A 23,965-nucleotide genomic window follows, 5' to 3' on the forward strand; every position below is an offset into this window, starting at 1 on the left:
TCCTGCAGTTGAGCTAACGGGGGAGAAAAGCAGTTCTTCAGCTCCACTCAACAACCTCAGATACAACAACTTCTGCTGAGATCTGTGTGCAAAGTGTCATACAACTTCCTGCCATCCTCCAGTGGTCACGTCACACAAGGTGCCCTGCGCCAAGGGTCTTAATAGGAAGAGAAACGAGCTGGGACGTAGAATACTACAAGGAGCAGTATTGAAACTGGGCTGATAGAATAGGACAACGGCGACTAGAAGGGACATTCTAAGCTAAGAGAACAGCTGAAGCCCAGAAGTGGGCAGGAAAACTCTGTTTCCGTCCAGGCATGGGCAGAATGGAGAGTCTTCATAGGTGTGAGCAGAGTTGTGCTCTGGGAGGTGAATCAGGGGGCCGAGTAGGCTGCTGTGCAGGCAGGATGGCAGGGGAGGACCCGCGATGAGCACCTGCAGGGGCAGTGAGAGTGGGTGGGGTGGGGAGACGGAGCATGGAGCACGGGGGGGGGGGGGGGGCACGCAGCAACAGCCACTGGAGACTGATTGGCTCTGGGCTGTGAGCGAGGAGGTAGCTGGGGCTCATCCCAAGAACCAGGCAGCCAGCCAGTGGCAGCAGGACTCTCACAGGGACACGCTCCTCCCAGATGTAGGGCAGTTGCCTCACCCCAAGAGCCACAGCCTGGGTTCAGGTATGATTCATCCTCCCGGTCTCTCAGGGGCAGGCTGTGGCCACTGGGCCCCTCGTTGGCCTTGCCTGTCCGGGACGCCTCTGTGAGAAGTGCTGTCTCCTTCCGGAGTCTCCCAAGGCTGCTAGATGAATGAACCAAGACACATACCCCAGTTCAGAGACTGCTACCCCGAGTTCAGCCATACTATGCTGTGAACCGTGTGAACAGAACTCCCCTTCCCCCTCGCACTCTCCCCCTCGCACTCTCCCCCTCGCACGCTGTCCTGTCGCTCAGGGAGGGAGAGAGAGCAGCCCTGCCTGGAGCGCACAGCGACTCCAGGGGCGGCGCACGCGAGAGCCCTGGCTCTGGATTGGGAGGAGCTACGGCCGTCCTCATGGCCTCTTTGGGTCAGGTTACCCCTCCAGGGGAACCTCTTTCAGAAAGTAACCCCAGCATGGGAGAGTACTGCCAGTGAACCCCAGGCTAAGTTGGGTGCGGTTCTGTCGGGGCTGGGAAGCTGAGCCCAGGGTCTGACCCATTCCCCAGGAGGGGAGTGGTGGGGCCCCAGTCCAGCATGTTCCCTCCCACCCCTTCCCTGTGGGTGCTCCCAAAGAGGCACTGTGGGGTGCAGAGAGGCAGGCCCCCACTGCAGAAGCTTCTGACCAGAGATTCTACGTTCCAGTTTTTACCCAGGCTGCGGCTCCTCCATAGGGCTCCCAATTCCAGCCGGCTGCAGGCCACCCTATGGGCCCCTGTGTCTTGGGAACCAGGACCCCCACCTGACACTGGAGACATGATAAAGGAGGGATCCTGGGGCAATGGTCTGGAGCATTCCTGAGCTCCCCCTCCACGCCCTGTGGCAGGGGGGAGGCTAACGCTGGCTGTGTGCTGTGCTCACCGACCTGCTGGCTCAAGAGGAGAGACATGGCGTAACCCCAGCTCCAGCCTTGGTCTCTCCTAATGGCTCTCTCCCCCCCCCCTAAACAGTTCCTGCTGTCTTCTGTCTCCATCTGTCCAGCCAGGTCTCCACCCCAGACCCAGACATCGGTAAGGTGAGCTGTTTTCCTTCCACCACCCTATTTATGCCAAGGAGTGGCAACCAATCCCTGTGGCCCAGGGGAGACCTCTGGCATCAGAGCTCTGAGAAGACTCTGGAAAGTGGGGTGGGCAAAAGGGGCCCTGAACCATTCAAGTGCAGGACGCTGACCAGGAGCACAGAACATTACCTGGCTAAGCTGCAACCTTCCACCAAATGTGGGGGCAGTGTGACAGGAAGGGTCCCCTTACTCCTAGAAGAGGCAAGACTGTCCCACAGAGGAGTCATCATATCCACACTCCTCCCCAAGCCTCCCTACCCCCAACATCTCCAGCTTAGGGAAACTTCTGTCCACTAGCCCCTCATCCCCAAAGGGCTCTAGGGCTGATGGTTCATTAGCCCCACAACCTCAAGCAACTCCTTGGGGCTACAGGACACCTGAAGCAGGAGGCCGGACACAGCCTTGGGACAGCTTTCCCAGCCCCGTCCTGCCACGGACTCTGCCTACAAGACTCTCACAAGCTGCAGGCACAGCACATGTGGACGCAGGAGAAGACTTCACCAACTGGATCAACAACATCTTCCAGCAGGGCCGGGTGAGTGCAGCCAGGGTGGTTCATAGCACACCTCTACCTCCCCCCAGCTCTCTGGCCAGGGGACCCGGGAGCCGGTGAGGAGGTCGTCCAGCTGAGGCGTCTCTCCACCCACCAGCACAGCTGAGGCGTCTCTCCACCCACCAGCACAGCTGAGGCCAATGCTCCTTCCTCGAGGCAGCTGCTCTGCACCGCTCCTCACAGGTCCTGGGATGGGGCCGACAGGTGAGGCTGGGCTGACCCCGTGTCTTCCCCCTTTCTGTCCCAGGTGGGCCTCAAGCTCCAGAACCTGTACACAGAGCTGGCTGACAGCACCCACCTACTGCGACTGCTGGAGCTGGTCTCCGTGAGGCCCGGCCACCCCCAGCTGGGGCCGAATGTGCATGCACCCCCTGGGGAACAGCAGCTGGGCTCTGCCTTCCTCGGGGCCGAGGTGGGCCCTGGGAAGAGGGCTTCTGGGCACGGTGCTGGGTGGGCAGCAGGGACGGGCTGGCCTCCTAGACTGTCTCTCCTGGGCTGGCCACAGGGCACAGCAGGGGCTCTGGAGTCTGACTCCAGAAGGAGCAAGGCCCTGCCTAGCCCTGTATTCCCAGCTAAGAGAGCACCCAACCAGCAGCCATCATCCCTAGTGGGCGTGACTGTGCTCTGCCCCTGACTGTAGTGAGAGAATTGCAGGATTCTAAGCTAGAAGATTCGGTGCATTCTATTTTTTTTTTAATTTTATATATTCATTTTTTAGAGAGGAGAGAGAAAGGGAGAAAGAGACAGAGAGGGAGAGAGAGAATAGAAGGTGGGGAGGAGCTGGAAGCATCAACTCCCATATGTGCCTTGACCAGGCAAGCCCAGGGTTTCGAACCGGCGACCTCAGCATTTCCAGGTCGACACTTTATCCACTGCGCCACCACAGGTCAGGCAGATTCGGTGCACTCTTAACCTTCTCTTTTCATAACTGAGGAAACTGTTTACCAGGCAAGACCTATGGTCACCAACCATCAGAGCCCATATATGGGGCCACGGGAGGCAGGCTGTGGTTAGGACACAGGGTAAGGGTCCCAGACACTGAGCCACGCTGTGGAGGGGAGAGATTCAGAGTCTGCCTTGCAGAAGCTGGGCCAGCTAGCAGGAAGGGGCCTCAGCAAATGATGGACCCTGAAAGAAAGTAAAAGCCAAAGAGATAGTCACTAGCCTGACCAGGCGGTGCACAGTGGATAGAGTATCGGCCTGGGATATGGAGGACCCAGGTTCAAAACCCTGAGGTCACTGGCTTGACAAGCTCATCTGGCTTGAGCGCGAGGTTCACCAGCTTGAGCGCGGAGTCATCAGTTTGAGTGTGGGATCATAGACATGACCCCAAAGTCGCTGGCTTGAGCAAGGGGTCACTGGCTCAACTGGAGCCCCCAGTCAAGGCACGTATGAGAAATCAATCCATGAACAACTAAGGTGCTGCAAGAAAGAATTGATGCTTCTCATTTCTCCCCCTTCCTGTCTGTCTCTTTTTCACTAAAGAGAAGGAAGGAAGGAAAGAAGAAAGAAAGAAAGAAAGAAAGAAAGAAAGAAAGAAAGAAAGAAAGAAAGAAAGAAAGAAAGAAAGAAAGAAAGAAAGAGAGGGAGAGAGAGAGAGAGAGAGAGAAAGAAAGAGAGAAAAAGGAAAAGAAGAGAAGAGAAGAGAAGAGAAAAGGGAGGGAAGGAGGGAGGGAGAGAGGGAAGGAAGGAAGGAGGGAAAAAGAGAGGGAGGGGAGGAAGGAAGAAAGAAAGAAGAAGAAAGAAATAGTCACTAAAGGGAGATAGGTGCTCCAGGGACACAGCAGAACCCTCATGGTCTGTGTTGGGGGCTTTGCAGGGGTCATTTATACTGAGAAGCAGGAATTAGGAGGGCTCCGCTGAGAGGTGGCTGTCAGAGAGGATGTGAAGTCACTGAACTGGAACTGGCTGGGCTGAGCCTGAGTGTGTCTGCCTGTCACCTATGTCCTGGATTGGAGGTCACAGCAGTCAGTCCCGCGGGAGCCTGGTGTGCTGGAGGGAGTCTGAGGAGGTAAGAAACCATAACAAGGGACAGGAGCACTGTGATCCCCGAGCACAGGGAAAAGCAGGAAGCTGCTGCCACAGAATGCCAGGTGCTACTTGGCCCCAGGGGTAATGGCCTGCGAGCCAGCCAGCTCCCGTTGGGGAACTTGGGAAGGGTGCAAGCCCCATGGCAGAGGCCCTGCAGCTCCCCTCCAGCTTACATCCCGGTCCTGTCACTGATACGCAGCTTGTGAAGGTGACAACCTCATCTCTACTATTCATCCAAGACAGCTGAGGTCAAGCAAAAACAAGGGAGTTGCCCCAAATCCTGATTAATAAGTAGCAGAATGTGGGAGGAACTCACTTCTGGAGAATGCGATGTGCTGGCGCTCTATGCCAGACTCCGGGACTGCAGTCAGCAAAGCCCAGGTCTGACCATGGGGACCTATTTCAGGGGAGACAGTTCAGTTAAACCCAGATCAGTGGCGTGCTGGGTAAATCTTTAACAACCAGCTCCCTGGGGGGGAAATTAAGGCCCTGGTTTGTAGCATTTGCTGGTTTCTGAGGCACTGACAGCCCCACCGTGGTTGATTTCAAGCTACCAGCATTTTGTCATGAAACAGAAGGTTGGGAAGATCAGCACTCATTAGTTGGTATGAGCAGACCAATACCCCATCAGCCAGATACTCCAACTCCAAGCTGAGGTGAATGCAAAAGGGTTTGGGGATGCCAGGAGAAGAGGGCAGAGCATGGGGCGCATCCTCTACCTACCACAGGGCTATAGCAAAGTGGACCCATGGATAGTACCCGGGTTGCAGCCCCTCCCACAGGGCGGATGACTGGCTGAGGCCAGCTTTCTGCCAGACCGTATGGGGAGTTTACCTGTAGCTCTCATATGGGGGGTACCCCCACTCCAGTGGTCCAGCTAAGTTCACCAGGCTGGGGCTTCACCCTGGTGGGCTTGGGCCAAAGCCCCAAGCAATTAGAAAGCCTTTGCTTGCCTGGCTTTGTACCCTGCCTCTGCTTCTGGCTTGGGGATCCTGTGGGGCAGGACAGATTCCAGGACGCTTCCCTGGACTAGCGATTACTCTGAGCCTTCTCTGGTGCACAGGCTCCACGCCGAGCCAGCCAACCGTGCCCACCGGTGCCGATCCCCCTCACTGAGCCAGAGGACATCGTGGACAGAGACAGACACTCATCTCGGGACTCATCTGGGTCATCATCCTGGTTTCCAGATTCCCACATCTCCCTAGACAGGGTCTGTCTCACCCCCTAGTGCGATTACCCAGCCCAGCCCTGGCTGCACCGCCGGTTCCCCAGGTCCACACACAGAGCAGGTCCACCCACTGTCATCCCCACAGCAGATCCCTGATATCCACACAGTTACTATTCACTCTTCAACCACCAGCAAACAACTTGGAATGTCAGAGAGATTGTCATATGCTGAAGTGAGAAAGAACTAGATTCATGGGCTTCAGATCTGAGCTGGGACAAGTCATTCACTAGTGAACGGCAAAATAAAGGAAATGGCAGTGTCAATAAGAGGAACATGCAGGGGGTGGGGAATACAGATAGTCATTTCTCAGCCTGCAAAAAGCACCTGATCTTCCCTCAGGCAGCTGCATGAGGCATTCAGGTGGGAGACAGGTGGACTCATACATCACAGGTGGGCTCCCTGTCAACAGTTCTGGGTCAAGTGAGACCCTCCCCAACAGCTGGGGGATACTGGACAGCTTCTTAATCTCTTACTGCACCTCACTGTGTCACCCTTAGAACATAAATACTGATAGTGCCTACCTTACAGGGCTGTGACGGGTGGAGAGCTATGTGCATGGGACCAAAGCCTAGATGGCAGAAAGCCCACAGTGACCAGGAGTGGGTCTAATGAAGCTGGCCTCAATTCCATGTGGCATAGGGTTGGTTAGCACAATGCCCAGCCCATTTGAAGGGCTGAAAAAATGGGGGCTACTGCTATTGTTGTCACCAGTTGTAACTCAAAGCCAGCTGCTTGGAGGTAACAGCTTTCAGACACCCTGATGTAGGAGACGACCCTGCACCAATATAAACGACAGTTAACTGCAGAGCAAGGGTTAATTGGAGACGAGAGATCTTGGAGTATATTAGCCATAAAGAGACACTGGCCAGGGTTACTCGAATGCATGTATTCAGGATTCTTGGAGAAATGCCTCCAAGAACCAGATGTCCTCTGTGATTGATAAGCTCTGGAACTCTCTTCTTGTGTCCTTGTTCATGAAAAGAAACATTAGATGTGCAGGGTTGGAGATGAAGTGGATGGGAGAAAAGGCTTGTGTAACTTTCTAGTTTCTCTGCTGAGCTATGGCTTTTGGAACTCAATAAATATGCAGTGGCGCTGTTTCTCGGGGCTGATTCCGCCTAAGAGTTTCAGCCCTCTGCCCAGTTATTTGAATCTGGTGTGTCTTTTGCCTCGTGAGTCCGAACTGTACAGAAATTCATAAGACCCTGATTCTTTAGATTTAACAGTGGTAGTCAACCTGGTCCCTACTTCCCACTAGTGGGCATTCCAGCTTTCATGGTGGGCGGTAGCGGAGCAACCAAAGTATAAATAAAAAGATAGATTTAACTATAGTAAGTTGTTTTATAAAGATTTATTCTGCCAAACTTAGTGAAAATCTGACATAAAGTACTTGGTAAGTAATTATTATTATATGCTTTAACTTGCTGTAACTCTTCTTTATAAATTTTTTTTGAAGCCATTAAAAAGAGTTTAATAACAACTAGGAGATAATTAAATCTGGATTGCTGATGGAATCTATGAAAGAGATTTAGAAACAGCACAAAACCTCAAACATTACAGTACACGTTTTACTTGGGAAGGGGTGAAAGAGAAAGTTTTTATGTACTGCTGAAGGGTGTTCTAAGTTGCTCCAAGTTTACTTTCTTTCTGCAATTATCTTTAAATACTGCAAAGCATTGTGGGCAGCATCACTCTGGGCATTGCCACAGGAGATCCCAGAGCCGTGGCAGACTGTGATGGGACTGGTGGATAGTTCAGCAAGGCACTGATACTGTCCATTGGCACTCAGTTCCTCTATATCCAAATACGTTATATTAAAACCTTGTTCCTTGGCGATTTCACTAAGCAGTTGGATATAATCTGTATTTGGAATACTAAGAAGGGTTCTTTTCAGGAAGTTGATCTTTTCACCAGGAGAATTCCTCAAGGAATGCCAGGTACATCCTAACGAATGTCCTACTACATTTGTTAAAGAAATGTGGTTCTCTGGAGAAATATTACTGAATTTGGCAAGAAATTTCTCAACAGCATTTCTCTTGGCTTGTTTTTTTGATGCCCCCTTTCCAGTTTCCATAAATGACTCTAGCTTGCAAATTGTGGTATATTCTCTCTTATGAGCAGGTCCTCCCTCCTGGGAAAGGGTGTATTCAGGAAGTCTCCAGCCATGATGAATAGCTAATTCCTGTAATGAACCAATAGGATTAAGCTGGTTCTTTGGTTGCTTGGAAGGGTCAGGCATTAAGGGGTCAGGAACTGCAAAGCAAATACTTGCATTGGCTTTCAAAATGTTTATGGCGGCCTCTGCAGCTCTATGCTTCGCCAGCTTCTTACTTGTACCTTCACCTGTGCAGGTTATGTCACCAACGGTTACTCTGAAGGTGAAAGTGGGCACGTGAATTTGCATATCGGATCTTTCACATTCATAAACCGGGATGTTCTTGGTCTTCATGCTGTATTCGTGTAATACCTGAATCGGTGTTTTCCCTGGTTTAGCTGTAATCATCTTCCCCAAACTGAAGGTCCCGCTGTCCTCGCGCTCCAAAGGCGGGTCCGCGGCGCGATGCCGGCTCTGGGACATGTCGAGAAGGTAGGGCTGAGCGGCGAGAGGAAGAGCGGTACAGATCGATGTCTTCGCTCCCCGGGTCGGCCGGTCCCCGAGAGGAGCGCTCCAGCGCCGTCGCCGCCGCCTCCCCTCCGGGCTCCTCTCCCCGCTCTCCTCCCGACTCCCACCCCTTCAGCTCCCCTCCAGTGTCCCTTTTGCCTCTTCTTTATAAATTTTATAAAGTAAAATTACTTCCCTACTTTATATCAATAAATCACCATTACTGTGGAACCAGTGGGCGGTTAGAAAATTTTACTACTAATAGAGATACAGAAGTGGGCGGTGGGTATAAAAAGGTTGACTACCCCTGCTTTAGAAGCACCATCAGCGTTCATGGCTTTGGAAGGTGGGGAAGCAGGATCACAGCCACACCCAGCCTGCCTCCCCCACAGCTACAGGCTCTGCTGCCTCCCCATCTACCTCTGCATGCTCTGTCACTCCAGGAGGAGCTTGGGGCCAGTGCAACCTTACTGGGCATTAGTTCTCCCCTGATACTCACCCGAGAGCCTGGCTGGAAGAATAAGGCTCTGACAGAGAGGATAGGGTTAATTTGGCTCAGGGGCTGGGGGCAGAGCCCCAAAGGGCTGGTGCTTGCGAGGAAGAAGACTGAGAGTACAGCCAGGAACACAAAATGGAGACAGGAAGGGCTCAAAGGCAAACCTGGCCAATTGCGTGGAATTTCCTAGAAAAGGGGGTAATCACAGACCAAGGAAGCTTTGCTGTCTGCCAAGGAAGCTCTGCTGGTCTGGTGCCAGTGGAAGACAGCCTGCTATGCCAACATCAACATCACCGACTTCTCCCGTAGCTGTAGCACGGGCTGGGCTTCAGCACCCTCATCCACACCCACAGGTGTGTGTGTGAAAGAGGGTCCCAGCCCTGACCTGGCCTGAGACAGGCCTCAGCCTTCTTCCTGGAGGCTTCCACCCACTGAGCAACTGCTCTGGGGCTCAAGTCCTCCACCTGCCCATCGTCCCATGTACCCTGACCCCTGCACCCTGGGCACAGAAGTAGAGAGGGCTGCTAGCCAAGGCCCTGGTCTGTGATCACCCCAAACCCCCTTTTCTAGGAAATTCCACGCAATTGGCCAGGTTTGCCTTTGAGCCCTTCCTGTCTCCATTTTGTGTCCCTGGCTGTACTCTCAGTCTTCTTCCTCGCAAGCACCGGCCCTTTGGGGCTCCCCCTCCCCAGGAGCCTGGCCCCTGAGCCAAATTAACCCTATCCTCTCTGTCAGAGCCTTATTCTCCCAGCCAGGCTCTCAGGTGAGTATCAGGGGAGAACTAATGCCCAGTAAGGTGTGAGCGACCAATAGGAGCTTATTGGCCTTTTTAACAAGTCTACTTACGCCCAAGCAGTAAATGGCTCTGGTGAAGAGCCCTGTCTGCTCTCTGTCCAGGCCAGACCTGCTTGACTACCTCCCTGCGGCCTGACCACCCACTGCCCAGCCTCAACCTTGCTCTCCGCGTGGCTGAGCAGAAGCTGGGCATTGCTCGGCTGCTGGACCCCGAGGATGTGCGGCCCTGCAGCCTGATGAGCGCTCCGTCGTGACCTAGGTCCCCCTGTACTACCACCACTCTCCCGCCTGCACCAGGGCAGATTGTCCAGAGGAGACTCGTTGAGACGAATGACAAAGGGAAGGTGGCACTGAGAAGAGGGGAGGGCAGCGGGGCCCCGGAGTCAGACACACCTGGGCTGAAGCCTGCCCCTGCCACTTCCTGGTTGTGTGGCCAGAGCCACTCACCTAACGTCACTGTGCACCATCCATAGAATGGAAGCCATAGTGCCTGGGTGATAGAAGGCTGCTGTGAGGGTTTAAGGGAGCATGAGCAAAGTGCCCACATGGTCCCTGGCACACAGAGAAAGCCTGGTGAGCGACGTCCCCTTCTGATCCTGCCCTCCCCGCCCCCACCGCTCTTAGGCTGCTAAACTCCTAATAGGATTAAAAGGCTCAGGGGAATTCCTGGACTCTGTAAGGACAAGTACAGAAGCAGCAGCTCTACTGGGCTGAGTCCATGATTTTGACTCTCTTACTTGCTGCGCACGATGGCAGAGGCTGAGACCACGGAGGGCTATTCTCAGCGTTGGTGTCTCGGTTGGCACGGGAAGATGATCCAGGCCTAGCGCGCTGAGCTGCTTTAGGAGTATGGGCACGGGGTGGGTGGATCAGGGAAGGAAACAAAAGCTCAGAAAAAGCATAGCATCCTCAAAGGTGAGGCCAAATGGGGTAAAATAAGATAGAAGCGAGTTGGATGGGGGCCCCACAGTCCCAGGTCTGAGTGGGCAATGCAGGCAGACCTACTTCTCTGGCGGTTGGGTTGACCCCATTTCAGAGCATTCTCAGCTGAGGGAAGGAGCTACCACCCACCTAGATAACCCTGGCTGGTATTTGGTGTCCAAAATGGGAGTGCCTCCATTCCAGGGCCTGCCCCAGAGTGTCACCCTGACCCTTCCCATGCCCTCCGCCAGATCCTGCTTCAGCTCCAGGACACAGAGGAGCTGCAGACCCAGTACAAGCACCTGCTGGCCGACCTGCTGTGCTGGATTGCACAGACACAGGTGCAGCTGTAAGCACGGGGTTTCCCAGACTCCCTGTCTGCCATGCGCCAGCTACTGGTGGCCTTTGCCTCCTTCTGTACCCAGGAGAAGCCATTGCAGCTGCAGCAGAGAGCGGCCACAGAGGACTTGCTCTTCCGGCTGCAGACAACACTCTGAGGCCAGAACTGTAGGCCCTTCCTGCTTCATGAGGGCCTGGGCCCTGCAGAGCTGTCCCAGTGCTGGGCAGGCCTGGAGCAGGCAGAGGCCTCACAGAGCAAGGCACTGCAGCAGAGACTCCTGCAGCTGGAGGGGCTAGAAACCCTGGCCTGGTGCTTCCAGCACAAGGCAGCCCTCTGGGAGAGCTTTCTGACAGACACAGAGCAGGTGCTGGACCAGGTTGCAGCCCTGCGTGCCAGCCCAGCCACAATGAAGGTGGCCGCCCAGAGGCTGGGCATGCTAGAGGCCATCATCCTGCCCCAGGAAGGGTGCCTCCAGGCATTGGTCAAGATCAAGGACATCCTCCAGCAGGAGCAATACCACAGCTGGGCAGATGTGGCCTGTAGGTGAGCCCCAGGCACATAAACCATCCTCAAAACTTCTTACCATACCTCTGATTATACATACCCATTCCCACAGAGGGGTGACCTGGATGCAGGGTTCCCTTTAAAAAGATCTAGCTCCTGCTGATGCCTGAAATTCCACCACTTATAATTCATTCCTTCTGGTAGAACACTGTTCTCTCTAGATAGCCTCTTATTAATTCACTCACTGAACAAGCACTTATCAAGTGTTTGTAATTCCCAAGCACTGTTTAAAGTGCCAGAGATTTTGCAGTGACAAAGGCACACACAAAAATCTCTCCCCTCATGGAGTAACACACTACTAAGGCAAACGGGCAAATAAGAAAATGTATAGTATGTGAGATGGTGATAAAATAATAATAAAGCAGGAGAAGAAAATAAGAGGTTCCAAGGGGAGGGGAGGGAGTTAAATTGGGTGGCCAGAGTATGTGCACTTTTAAGCAAAGACCAGAAAGGAAGGGCCAGCCATACTAGGGGACAGACTGTACTAGGCCGAGGAGGCGGTGCAGTGGCCCAAGGTGGGTAGATCACATGAATGTTTGGAAAACAGCATAGAGGCCGATGTTGGCCAAAGTGAACAAATAGGAGTTGGGGTCAGGAAGGTACAGGGGCAAGGGGTGGAGCAGAGATCGTGCTGGGCTCTGTAGGACACAGTAAGGACTTGGTTTTTCCTCTGAGAAAGATAGGAATTCTTGGGAAGGCTTGAGCAGAAGAGGGGCACAATCTAACTTTTGTTTTACAACAATCACTCTGGATGCCAGAACAGACAGAAATGGCAAAAGCGGAAACACGGAGAGCGGTTAGGAAGCCATTGAAATAACCCAGTCCAAGAAGCAGTGGAGGTGACGAGAAATGGCAAATTCTAGATGTATTTTCAATCCAAGAGGACTTGAAGACAGAACCGATGTGGGGTGTGAGAAAGGGAATTATCGAGGTTTTAGCCCGGCATCTGGAAGGATGGAGTTGCTATCAACTGAGATGGGGATGGGAAAGAAGGCTTGGGGCAGGGCATGAACCTCCCAGGCCTCTTGGCCTCTCTGCCTGTATCTAAGAGGCAGGGAGGCGTTGCCCTTACCGCCCAAGGCTAGGATGCTCACAGCCCTCGTCCATGGAGGTCAGGCTCCTCCAGGACGACCAAGCTCCCAACAAGCTGTGCACCCCAAGGCAGCTTCCCTGCGCCAGTCTGGTGGAGACCACCCTTACTCATGTTCTTCAGGCACTTGGAGAGCACTCGGCACTGGGAGCAGCTCCTTCAGCATCTCCAAGGGCAGAGGAAATGAATGGCAGGCGGGCAGGCTGTGCTAAGCCTGCTGCAGGAGTTGGAGACTGCCTGCAGCCAGCTCAAGGAGCTGCAGGTGGGCCCTGGACCAGCAGACCCCTGGGGAATATGGCAGGTGTTCCAGCTCTTGGCACTCGTGGGGACCCAGCACTCTGGGACTGTGATGACCACTCATCTCTGGCCAGGTGCTGATCAGCTCCACAGCTTGTGGACAACAGCTGGCAGAGGTATTGGGCTGCTGCAGAGGTATGACCTGCTGGAGGCCCAGGTCTCTGCTCATGGAGCCCATGCAAGCCATCTGGCCCACCAGACCACAGAGCTGAGCTCCTCCCTGGGCACTAGTGTGGACGTGCCGCAGGTGTCCAGGAGCTCTCTCAGCTCCACCAGAGCCTGGTGTCTCTTGTCAGAGCCTGATAAGAGCTCACCCCAACTCCTCTACCTTCTCCAGAACTTCTCTGTAATGCAAATTACCTCCTGCCCAGGTTAAAATCCTGCTAGCCTGGCAACTGATCCTCACCCCCCAAGGCCTCTATCTTCCCTGTTGAGTCATCCAGAGGGCTAAAAAATTTCTGTCTACCTAAGGGGAGTGTCTGAGCTGAGTGGGGAGCCCCCTTCCCACCCCACAGCCAGCCCCTCAGTGACCCTGCTGGAGCAGGCCCTGCTGGGTCAGAGCTCCTGCACAACTGTGAGGAAGAGGAAGCCTGATTGAGGGAGCGCAGACAGTTGGTGGAGGATGTGGCCCAGGGTCAGGATCTTGGCCAGATCACAGCCGCTCTATAGAAACACGAGGTCTGCTACCCTGTGTCCTGCTTGTTCCACCTCCCTGCCACTGCTCCCTTATACCCACTCTCTGCTCTACATTCTGCCAGGCCCTGGAAGCCGAGCTCCACACTACCAGGCTGTGTGCACTGGTCTCCAGTGGAGGGAACTGCACCTGGGCGTCTGCTGGCCCCCACATAGCCAGATCCCCAGGAGCAGGCTGAGACAGTGCAGGAGGCGTGGCAGCAGCTCCGTGCCCTGTCGGTGCAGCTGGGCGCGCAGCTGCAGGCAATCCTGCTCATCCAACAGGTAGCGGGATGCGGGCTACAGACAGGTGAGTGGTGTGTGCAGGGTTGGCTAGTGCCCAGCCAGCCCTTCTCTCCGGAGTACTTTGCGGACGGACGCGGAGGACGCAGCCTTGTGGCTATGGGAGCAGCGGTGCTCTCTGGAGAACGCATTCTGTGGGCTAGATGAGGCGAGCGCCAAGGCCCCGCTGCGCACCACCTGCGGCTGGAGCGTGCTGTGCGGAGCATGCGGAGCGTGCTGTGCGTGCCTCGGGGCTGAGCCGCAGCAGTTGGACCAGCAAGCGTCAGTGGCTACAGCCTGGGCACCGCTCGTGGTGCGCATCTCCCCTGCTGCTCCAGCCCAGTGTTAGAGGAATCCTGTCTGCCCACGCCTATGGAGATCATGCAGCTATAGTTTGGCTCTGTGCACTTTGCCCACCAGTTACCGGGCAATAATCAGGTTCTCCCAGGAATGTCTCTTTACTTTCTCAGCCGGACCTAATGTGACCCTTTGCCCTTAGGCCCTGCCCAGCGCTCTCTCCTGCCTTGGTTCTGGTAGGTTTGTGGTGGCCTCATCACTACACCAGACTGCTGTCTGAAAACCACCCCTGCCCTCAGTTCTTTGATCCCCCGGTTTTGAAAACACGTTCGTGATTGGCTCAGTCTTATCAGGGTTTGCAGTCCTCTTTCCACAAGTTGAATGTGTAGCTCACGATGTGGAAGTCACAGGCTCTCAGACCCTGCACTCACGTTTAGCCCCTCCCTCCACCCTAATTCCTAAGGAAACTCCATGATGTGCGGGCCCCCCTCTCTGCCCAGCCACGTGCATGCACCCTGTGAGCTGCAAATCAGGTTCTCACATCTTGGGAGATGGCGTGGCTGAGTCATCAGTAGCTGGCGGTTTTTGGTCTGGCCTTCACGGTTCATTTATATGGCACCTGACTACCAAGCCTGAAAGGTCTGTGATTCAAACTTAGCCAAGATTAATCTCTCCTTTTTTCTTTGCATTTTTCCCTGGATCACATAATTAATATTTTTTAAAAGATCTACAGTACATTGACAGTTGTCTGGTCTAAGCCCCTCCCTTTGCAGATGAGGTAACCAACACTCAAAGAAGCCAAATTAGTGCCCAAGGACACGTGGTTATCCCTGCAGGGAGGCCTCCCAACTCCCGGTCCAGGGCTGTTCCTACCCCATCTCTCACTGTGTGTTATGATGTTTCACTCCTAGCACTTGCGTTATACTAACACGTGCTGTTTTTAGTGTTGCCTTTGTGTTCCATGTGGCCTGCTTTTCCATTTCGTGTTGTTTAAATGAATGAACAAGTAGTACCCTGTGTTCTTTTGTGTTTTCTGCTACCCAGCCAGCCCTGGTATCAACAGGGGGGTTATGCTCGGTCGCTGGCATTTTGGCACCCTTGCTTTGCCCCATAATGTTCTGAGGGGGTGCAGAGGTACTCCCTGTGCTGGGGTGGGGAGCCGCTTTGCAGCCAAACAGAGCCTTTCCTCCTCTGAGGGGTGCAGAGGGACTCCCTGTGCTGGGGTGGGGAGCCGCTTTGCAGCCAAGCCGAGCCTTTCCTCCTCTGAGGGGTGCAGAGGGACTCCCTGTGCTGGGGTGGGGAGCCGCTTTGCAGCCAAGCCGAGCCTTTCCTCCTCCACACAGAGGGCGCCCCAAGAAGGCTGATGGCAATGTGACTGAGAGATCCCAGGACCCAACTCTTAGCGCCCTCCCGGCAGCCAGCACCCATGTTCCCGGGTTCAAATGCACTTCAGCTACAGAGGTACAAGGCCAAGACCTCCTGTGGGAGCTTAATCAAACCATCATCAATTTACTCTGTGTGGCTCTCTGGGGCATCCAACTATTGAAGGGAGAAAGTTAAGGGGAGACTACTTGGAGCTCAACAGAAAGAAATATGTGAAGCTGCCCCAAGTTCCAAATCTCTCTTCTCTGGCTTCCACCTGCTCTTTGTTTTCTCCCCCCTCCCATCCGGTTATGCCTGTTCCTTCTCTCCAGGGCCCTCCGCCCCACGCTGTGCAGCCACCCTGGCTTCTGCTACTCTGTCTGACCCTTGGCCGGGTTATAAAGCAGTGTGCTCTAATCCGCGGGTTACATAGGGACACCAAGGCAGGACACAGAAGAAATTTTAGGAGGAGATTTATTAGTAAGCCAGCTACATGTGACTGACACAGAGTATAGCTAACCCAAATCGTGCCGCCTTGATTATAGTCCTGCGGTTGGTTATATAGACATGATCACAAGCTGGTTGGGGGGGAAAGGAGGGGGAGCATGATCCAAAAGTCATTTACTGATAAGCTTACAACATTTATCTATAGGATCTATTAAAAGGAAGAACATTCCTACACATTAAGACTACAAGATAACACAGTAGCTAGCGATAAATGTTTTATACTTCAACACAGTAGCATAAATGTTCTACATATCAAAGACATTCCCAAATCTTCTAGGGTTTTTTTTTGTTTGTTTTTTTCTCCTCAGAAAGGAGGGGTAAGGGGGGGCCTGGCTCTTCTTGAAATACCAGTATCAATAGTTTTGCAGTTCCTTGACACGTTATCACACCCAGAGCTAGAAGTGCAGACGGACAAACGGAGACCAGATACTTGTCTACCCCCCGTGGGGAGGGCCAGCACCCCGCAGCACCTGTGCTTCCACAGGGGCACAGTCCACCTCGCTCCCAGGGGAGGCCCCACAGCCGAGACACCGGACAGGCCCCGACACCTGGGAGCTGGGGGACTGGGAGGGCTGCCAGGCCAGGGTGCCCACCAGCCAGGTCATGGAGCAGGAACCCCAGGTACAAGTGCTCTTCCCCGTCTCCGCCAAGCCTTCTGCGGCTTGGGGGAGCCCCTCTGGACACACCGCCCTCTGTGTCAGCACAGGTAGTGTCTGCCTTGAGCTCTCTAAAGGAACCAAGGAACCGAAGGCCTGGGGTGAGGAGTCCTGCTGCTCTGGCCTCCAGGGCACTCAGAGGATAGTCCTCCCACTTGAGCCTGACCCTGACTTTGATCCCAACACCATACTCCAGACACAGGACTGCTGCGCCAGGGCTACAAGGGCCTGCGGCCCCGGCAGAGGTAATGCTCCTGTTCAAGAATGCCTGAGGCACCTACTCTGTGCTAGACCCTGAGTTGTGAACCCAGGGACAGAGCAGTAACTGGACAGGCTCCCTGCCCTCAAGGAGTTGGCACCGTGGCAGGAAAGGTGCAACGCAAATTATCAGATGGATGCAGGTGTCATGAGAGCACATGAGACAGGAGCCCAGGTGGGGCTGGCAAGACAGGGACTGTGTCTCAGAGGGAAGGATTTCAGGCTGAGACTTGAACACAAAGCTGAGAGCAGGTAAAGTTGGAAGGCAGGGGAGATGGCAGGGCGGCAATGTCCTCAGCAGGACCTATGCAAAGGCAGGCGAAAGGCCCAGCGGGCGAGTGGAGGCCAGGGCGCCTGGAGCTCAGAAGAGAGCTGGGCAGTGGCTGGAGGAGAGCCTGGAGCGGAAGTGAGTCCAGCCAGGTCCCACGGAGAAGTGCAGAGTGTGCCTGAGAGCTGAAGGGCTTGAGTAAGACAAGCTTAAAAGAGCATGTTCCGCCAGGGCCCTCTACCTGCTGAGCTGATGCCAACTCCCTCCCCTGGACCTCTGGTAGAGGGCACAGAGCCCAGCAATGAGGCAAAAACGCTCTCTGGTGCTGACATGGGCTCTGCTGCAGGGCCCACTCTGAGTGACTGAGGGGGAGGGCATTAACCCTCACTCACGCTGCCCTCCCAGCCTGCCTGTTCTCGGCACCACAGGGCCTGGCTGGAGGAGGCAGTGGCTCTGTTTGGTTTCTATGGCTCATGGGAGGAGCTCCAGTTCTGGCTGAGAAGCAGACAGCACTGCTTCCAATGCTGCAGCCCCAGGCTGACAACTTGCAGGTCATGCAGCTCAAATTTGAGGTACAGTCTCTTTGGAGCCAAGGGGGAATTTTAGCTGCTCGGCCGGCTGCCTCTCCTTGTTCCTGTACTCCCTCCTCACCTTGTCCGCCTCCTCTTTACTCATATCTGTGCCTCCGTTCTCCATGGTAACTATAATCCTGTGTGGGAGGAAGGATCTGGCCTTGAACTTTTTAGTGAGGTATAATTCACATACATTAGATTAGCTTTCAGCGTTCCATATTTGTATACATTACACAACGATCACCACAATAAATTTAGGTAACATCTGTTACCACACATAGTTCATTTTTTTTCTTGTGATGAAAACTTTTAAGATTCACTCTCTTAGTTACTTTCAAATATGCAATATGGTGTTGACTGTAGTCACCATGCGTACGTTACATCCCCAGGACTTATTTGTAACTAGAAGTTTGTACCTTTTGACTCCCTTCACCCAGTTTGCCCACCACCACCCACTGCCTCTGGCAACCACCAGTCTGTTCTCTATGAGCTTGTTTGTTTTTGTTTTTTTTTAATCTCACATGTGAGTGCTGTCATATTATACTTATCTTTGACTTATTTCACTTAGCATAATACCCTCAAGGTCCATCCACCTTGTTCCAAATAGCAAGATTTCCTTCTTTTTTTTTTTTTTTTTAAATTTTTTATTTTATTTATTCATTTTTTTAGAGAGGAGAGAGAGAGGGAGAGAGAGGAGAGAGAGAAGGGGGAGGAGCTGGAAGCATCAACTCCCATATGTGCCTTCACCAGGCAAGCCCAGGGTTTCGAACCGGTGACCTCAGCATTTCCAGGTCGACGCTTTATCCACTGCGCCACCACAGGTCAGGCAAGATTTCCTTCTTTTTATGGCTGAATAATATTCCGTTGTATATATGTGTCACATCTTCTTTATCCATTCATCCACTGATGGACATGTAGGTTGTTTCCATACCTTATCTATTGTAAATAATGCTACAGTGAACATGAGGGTGCATATTCTTTTCCAGTTAGTGTTTTTGTTTTCTTCAGATAAATACCTAGAATTGAAATTGCTGGATTATGTGGTAGTTCTACGTCTAATTTTTTGAGGAACCTACATACTGCTTTCCAAAGTGGCTGCACCAATTTGTATTCCTACCAACAGTGCACAAGGATTTCCTTTTCTCCACAGCCTCTCAGCACTTACAAATTCTTGTCTTATTATATAATAACCATTCTAACAGGTGTGAGGTGATTGATATCTCATTGTCATTTGGATTTGAATTTTCTTGGTGATTAATGATGTTGAGCACCATTTTTATGAACGTGTTGGCCATGCATATATCTTCTTTAAAAAAATGTCTTCAGCCTGACCAGGCAGTGGCGCAGTGGATAGAGCGTCAGACTGGGATGCAGAGGACCCAGGTTCCAGACCCCGAGGTCACCAACTTGAGCGCGAGCTCATCTAGTTTGAGCAAGGCTCACCAGCTTGGACACAAGGTCGCTGGCTCGAGCAAGGTGTCACTAGGTCTGCTATAGCCCCCCGGTCAAGGCACATATGAGAGCAATCAATGAACAACTAAGGACCCGCAATGAAGAATTGATGTTTCTTATCTCTCTCCCTTTCTGTCTGTCTGTCCCTATCTGTCCCTCTCTCTGACTCTCTCTGTCTCTGCCACAAAAAAAAAAAAAAAAAAAAAAATGTCTTCAGATTCTCTGCCCATTTTTAAATCAGATTGTTTGGAGTTTTTTGTTTGTTTCCTTGTTTGTTTTTGCTATTGCATTGTATGAGTTATTTAGATATTTTGGATATACCCTTATTAGCTATATGATTTATAAATACTGGTCTCCCCTGAACGTTTGCCTTTTCATTTTGTTGATGGTGTCCTTTGTTGTGCAAAAGCTTTTTAGTTTGGTGTAGTCCTACTTGTTTATTTTTTCTTTTGTGACCTTTGATTTTGGTATCAAATCCAGAAAATTATTGCCAAGACTATGTCAAACAGTGCACCGCCTATGAGTTTTATGGAGTTTTATGGTTTCAGGTCTTACCTCCAACTTTTAATCCTTTTTTTGTTTGTTTGTTTTGTTTTGGGGTTTTTTTTTTAATCCATTTTGAGTTAAGTTTTGTGTATGGTGTAAGATAGTAGTCTAGTTTCATTCTTTTGCATGTGGCTAGTCAGTTTCCCAACACCACTTATTGTCCTTTCCCAATTGTATCTTCTTGCCTCCTTTGTCGTATATTAAGTGACCATATAGGCATGAGTTTACTTCTGGGCTCTCTATTTTGTGCCATTGAACTGTGTGTCTGTTTTTATGTCAATACCATACTGTTTAGATTACTGTAGTTTTGTGATATGCTTTAGTTTGCTATCAGGGAGCATGCTGCCTCCAGATTTGTTCTTTATCAATATTGCTTTGGTTATTTAGGGTCTTTTGTGGTTCCGTACAAAATATAAGATTGTTTTTTCCATGAAAGATGCCATTGGAAGTTTGATAGGAATTGCACTGAATCTAGAGTGTGTGGGGTAGTATGGACATTTTACTATTATGTCTTCCAGGCCATGAGCATGGAATATCTTTCCATTTATTTATGTTTTTTTTAATTTCTCTCATCAATGTCTTATAGTTTTCAGTGTACAGGTCTTCACCTCTGGTTAAATTTATTCCTAGGTATATTATTATTCTTTTTAATGCAATTGTAAGTGTAAATTTTTTTTTAGTTTCTCTTTTGTTATTAGTGTATAGCAATGCAATGGATTTGTGTGTATTGATTTTGTATCCTATGACTTTACTGAATTCATTGATTAATTCTAACAATTTTTTGGTGAAATCTTTAGGATTTGCATATATCATGTCATCTGCAAATAGTGATAGTTTTACTTCTTCCTTTCTAATTTGTTTTATTTTATTCTTTCTTATTAAGTGAGAGGTGGGGAGGCAGAGAGATGGACTCCCACATGTGTTATGAATTTATGGTTTGGGCTCGCGAGGCAAAAGACACACTAGATTCAAATTACTGGGCAGAGGGCTGAAACTTTTAGGCAGATCCAGCCCCAGGAAACAGTGCTACTGCATATTTATTGAGTTTCAAAAGCCGTAGCTCAGCAGATAAAACTAGAAAGTTACACAACCTTTTTTCCCATCTGTTTCATCCCCAGCCCTGCACGTCTACTGTTTTTCTTTTTCATGAACAAGAACACAAGAAGAGTCAGAGTTCCAAAGCTTATCAATCACAGAGGACATCTGGTTCTTGGAGGCATTCCTCTAAGAATCCTGAATACATGCATTCAAGTAACCCTGGCCAGTGTCTCTTTATGGCCAATATACTCCAAGATCTCTCGTCTCCAGTTAACCCTTGCTCTGCAGTTAACTGCCCTTTATATTGATGCAGAGTCATCTCTTACACACATGCACCCCAACTGGGCAATGCTTTGCCCATCTGGGGCCACTGCTTTGTTGCTCTGCAACTGAGGTATTTTAGCACCTGAGGCAAGGCCATGGAGCCATCCTCAGTGCCCCGGGGCCAACTTGTTCAAACCATTCAACCATGGCTGCAGGAGGAAAAGAGAGAGAGAGAAGGAGGAGAGGTTGGAGAAGCAGATGGTTGCTTCTCCTGTGTGCCCTGACTGGGAATTGAACCCAGGACTTCCACACACTGAGCTGACTCTCTACCGCTGAGCCTATCAGCCAGGGCTTTCCTTTCCAATTTGAATACTTGTCCTTGAATTTTCAAAGGGCTCTCCTAGCCCTTTAAGGACACAAAACCATATTCTTCCAGAGGGATGCAGCTTGAACATATCTGTAACAGAGCACATCTGAGGTCATTCATAGTCTTGAGGGGAATGTGGGAAGAAAATAAGCACTTTCAAGACCTGGGTCCTCCTTTCCCTAGAATTTCCTCACTGCCTTGGCTGTGGGAAAGGGCCACTGGGCTGACATCATCAGCTCTGCTAAGCAACTGAAGCAGAGATGTCCTGGAGACTCGGCCAAAATCCAGCAACAGCAGGAGGGATTCTGCCCAAAGTGAGAAGGAAGAAGGAGTGCAGGGTAAGGGGTGCAGGCTGGACTCAGGGCAGAGGTCTAAGGGCCTGCTCACCTGCTTCCAAAGATGCCAGGAAGAAAGCCTGGATGTGTCAGAGACGGGAGGAGAGGGTCTGGGGCAGCATGCCCAGTAGCTTCTATCATGTGAGCCTCTGGCCAAGGCCCCAGGATGGACAGGGAAGTGTTCCTGTAGTGGCGACATCCTTCTCCCTCTGCCCAGGCTGGGGCAGCTAAAGGCCCTGAAGACGGAGAAGGAAAAGCAACTGGTGCTCATCATGGATGTGTGCGTGTTTCTGCAGGAGTGTGGCCACCCACAGACTTAGCTGCAAGACATGACGATCCAGCTGGAAGCTCTGGAGCCAGGGTGCTCAGAAGACAGCCGCCACCTCCTACAGCTGGCCCAGCAGAAGATGTTAGCCCTGGAGAGGACAACCCACTACCTGCCAAGGGTGGCCATAAAGTACAGCCTGGGTTTGGCACAGTGACAATGCCAGGGGAGGGAGGGAAGGCCTGAGCAGGGTTAGGGAATGTGGAAGGAGACAGGAACTGGGGTGGTGAGGATGGGCAGGAGGTGCTATCTGAAGGACAGGGTCAAACGTGGGGGGACAGTGTAAGAAATGCTCATGGAGAAAGGGAGAGAGAGCCACACATGTTTGCTGCCTCTAAGTCCAGGGTGAGGTGGGAGTTCAAAGCCCCCCCTTCCCTAGGGAAAACAAGCCTGGTTACCCAGCCCAGGGCAAGGCATTAACTGGGTGGTGGACCTGTCCCCCCACGTCGAGGAGTCAGGCCCCACAGAGAACCAGGCCCTACAGGAACAGGTGGAGATGCTACAGGAGACACTTGAGCAGGTGCAGCAGCCAGTGGCCCAACAGGCACAGGTGCAGGCCCAGCAGAGCTTCCTGTGGGAGAGTGGGCAATAGCTGCGTGGGTGGGGGTGTCCACTCCGCGGCACAGCTAGGAGGAGGGGTAGGTGTGGCCTAGCCCAGCAGAAGCTGGCGGGGCTCTGAGGTCTGCTGGAGGCCTGCATCCACTGGCAGCAGGATAGGTCAGGACAGAAGGGTGGACAGGGCTAACTTCAGACCGGCCAAGGCCTGTCAGGACAGGTCACCAGAAAGGGAGAAGCAGGAAGCAGTGTATCACTCAGGGGCTTAACCCAGGCTGGTGTCTAGCATGATGCCTGAGGCAGGTTTTCAAGGAGAAAAGATATAACCAAGAACTGATCAGGCATTCTGCACATTCAGGGAGGGGCCCAGGGCAAAGTTTGAGCGGCCTGAAGGTTCTGTCCAGTCCAGGCCTGGCCATACCATCCAGGGAATGGGACAGATTGCTTTCTCTCAGGGCTTCCTAGTCTCTCAGCCCTTCTGAGTGACACAGACCACACTGTCCCCAGGGGCAATGGACCAGGACTCTCACAGGACTGTGGCACTCGCCTCAGTATGGTCTGCCTCTCCTCCTTCAGAGACTGTGGTTCGGGCCTGTCAGGCAGGCTGGGTTATCGAGCAGTCTGCAGACTGTGCCCACAGCAGGGAACCTGACAGGCAACCAGGCACTGATCTAGCCTACCCTCTGCCCACCAGACTTTACCACCAGGTTCAGGGCTGTGTCAGCTCAGAGCAGTGGAGCCTTTTCCTAATTCCCACAAAGGTGTTACCTGTTCCCAAGCTGTGCTGTCTCCTTGCCTGGGCATTAGCTGTCCGCATGGCCAGCCTGAGAAAGGGTGTGACATGGCAGGGAGCATGGGGACTATTGAGTCCTAAGTACTAGGCCGGGGCTCTTACACTTAGTGTCTTACTAGTGGGCCCGGGCACAGCTGTCCCATGGGATGAGTGAACCATGGAGTTAACCAGCCTCACACCCCCTCCCGCTACCTTCACGTCAGAGTTCTGAGATGAATGACCATGGACGCGAAATAGGAGGAAGGTTGGTGAGAGGAGGGATAGGCTTTGACCTGCTGTCGTCCTGGGCAGGATGCAGCAGCTGGAGACTCAGGGCCAGCCCAGGGCAGCCTTGGACTCCCAAGAGGTGACCAGTACTCTGAGGCTCCTGGGCCAGCACAGCCGGGGGCTGAAGACTGCCTGGGAGCAGAAACGTAGCAGCTGCAGGAGGGGCTGGAGCTGCAGAGTTTTGGCCAAGCAGTGGATGGTTTCTCTGACAACTGTGCCAACCACAAGGCCTTCCTGACGCTGGACAGCCTTGGAACACAGAGCCAGGGACATGCAGCTGGGTGCCACTTCCCCATCACTGGGACCAGGCTTGGCAGGAGGTCTCTGGGCCAGTAGTGAGTGAGATGGGAGCTCATCCCCATGCTCCCAAGCATGATCCCCGGTCTCTGCACCCCCAGACAGTGTGGGGGAGGCCCAGAGCCTGCTGCAGCAGCATGAAGGGTTTTGTCACGGTCCAGCCACGACAAGTCTATTACGGGGTC

The 23,965-nt window shown here is 52.5% G+C and overlaps 1 protein-coding gene and 1 pseudogene across 1 annotated transcript in view; one reads left to right on the forward strand and one right to left on the reverse strand.

Annotated features, from left to right (window-relative positions):
• SPTBN5 (spectrin beta, non-erythrocytic 5) overlaps positions 1 to 23,965 on the forward strand; it is a 64,300-nt gene that overhangs the window by 4,168 nt on the left and 36,167 nt on the right. The window contains 36 exon segments of the mRNA XM_066341681.1: positions 1,672 to 1,705; positions 2,104 to 2,147; positions 2,149 to 2,201; positions 2,204 to 2,242; positions 2,245 to 2,285; positions 2,551 to 2,715; positions 5,398 to 5,473; positions 5,476 to 5,512; positions 5,514 to 5,544; positions 8,608 to 8,625; positions 8,875 to 8,974; positions 8,977 to 9,013; positions 9,558 to 9,575; positions 9,577 to 9,671; positions 9,674 to 9,753; positions 10,595 to 11,259; positions 12,494 to 12,632; positions 12,742 to 12,787; positions 12,790 to 12,906; positions 12,909 to 12,958; positions 13,187 to 13,345; positions 13,426 to 13,508; positions 13,510 to 13,632; positions 13,715 to 13,934; positions 16,494 to 16,533; positions 16,536 to 16,646; positions 16,649 to 16,676; positions 17,377 to 17,462; positions 17,465 to 17,541; positions 21,392 to 21,522; positions 21,761 to 22,001; positions 22,314 to 22,449; positions 23,000 to 23,078; positions 23,508 to 23,629; positions 23,632 to 23,745; positions 23,882 to 23,929. Of these exon segments, the coding sequence (XP_066197778.1) occupies positions 1,672 to 1,705; positions 2,104 to 2,147; positions 2,149 to 2,201; positions 2,204 to 2,242; positions 2,245 to 2,285; positions 2,551 to 2,715; positions 5,398 to 5,473; positions 5,476 to 5,512; positions 5,514 to 5,544; positions 8,608 to 8,625; positions 8,875 to 8,974; positions 8,977 to 9,013; positions 9,558 to 9,575; positions 9,577 to 9,671; positions 9,674 to 9,753; positions 10,595 to 11,259; positions 12,494 to 12,632; positions 12,742 to 12,787; positions 12,790 to 12,906; positions 12,909 to 12,958; positions 13,187 to 13,345; positions 13,426 to 13,508; positions 13,510 to 13,632; positions 13,715 to 13,934; positions 16,494 to 16,533; positions 16,536 to 16,646; positions 16,649 to 16,676; positions 17,377 to 17,462; positions 17,465 to 17,541; positions 21,392 to 21,522; positions 21,761 to 22,001; positions 22,314 to 22,449; positions 23,000 to 23,078; positions 23,508 to 23,629; positions 23,632 to 23,745; positions 23,882 to 23,929 (3,683 nt within the window).
• On the reverse strand, positions 7,021 to 8,283 carry LOC136375720 (interferon-inducible double-stranded RNA-dependent protein kinase activator A pseudogene; annotated as a pseudogene).

This window comes from Saccopteryx leptura, chromosome 6 (genome assembly GCF_036850995.1).
Source record: "Saccopteryx leptura isolate mSacLep1 chromosome 6, mSacLep1_pri_phased_curated, whole genome shotgun sequence".
In the NCBI taxonomy this organism is placed as follows: domain Eukaryota; kingdom Metazoa; phylum Chordata; class Mammalia; order Chiroptera; family Emballonuridae; genus Saccopteryx; species Saccopteryx leptura.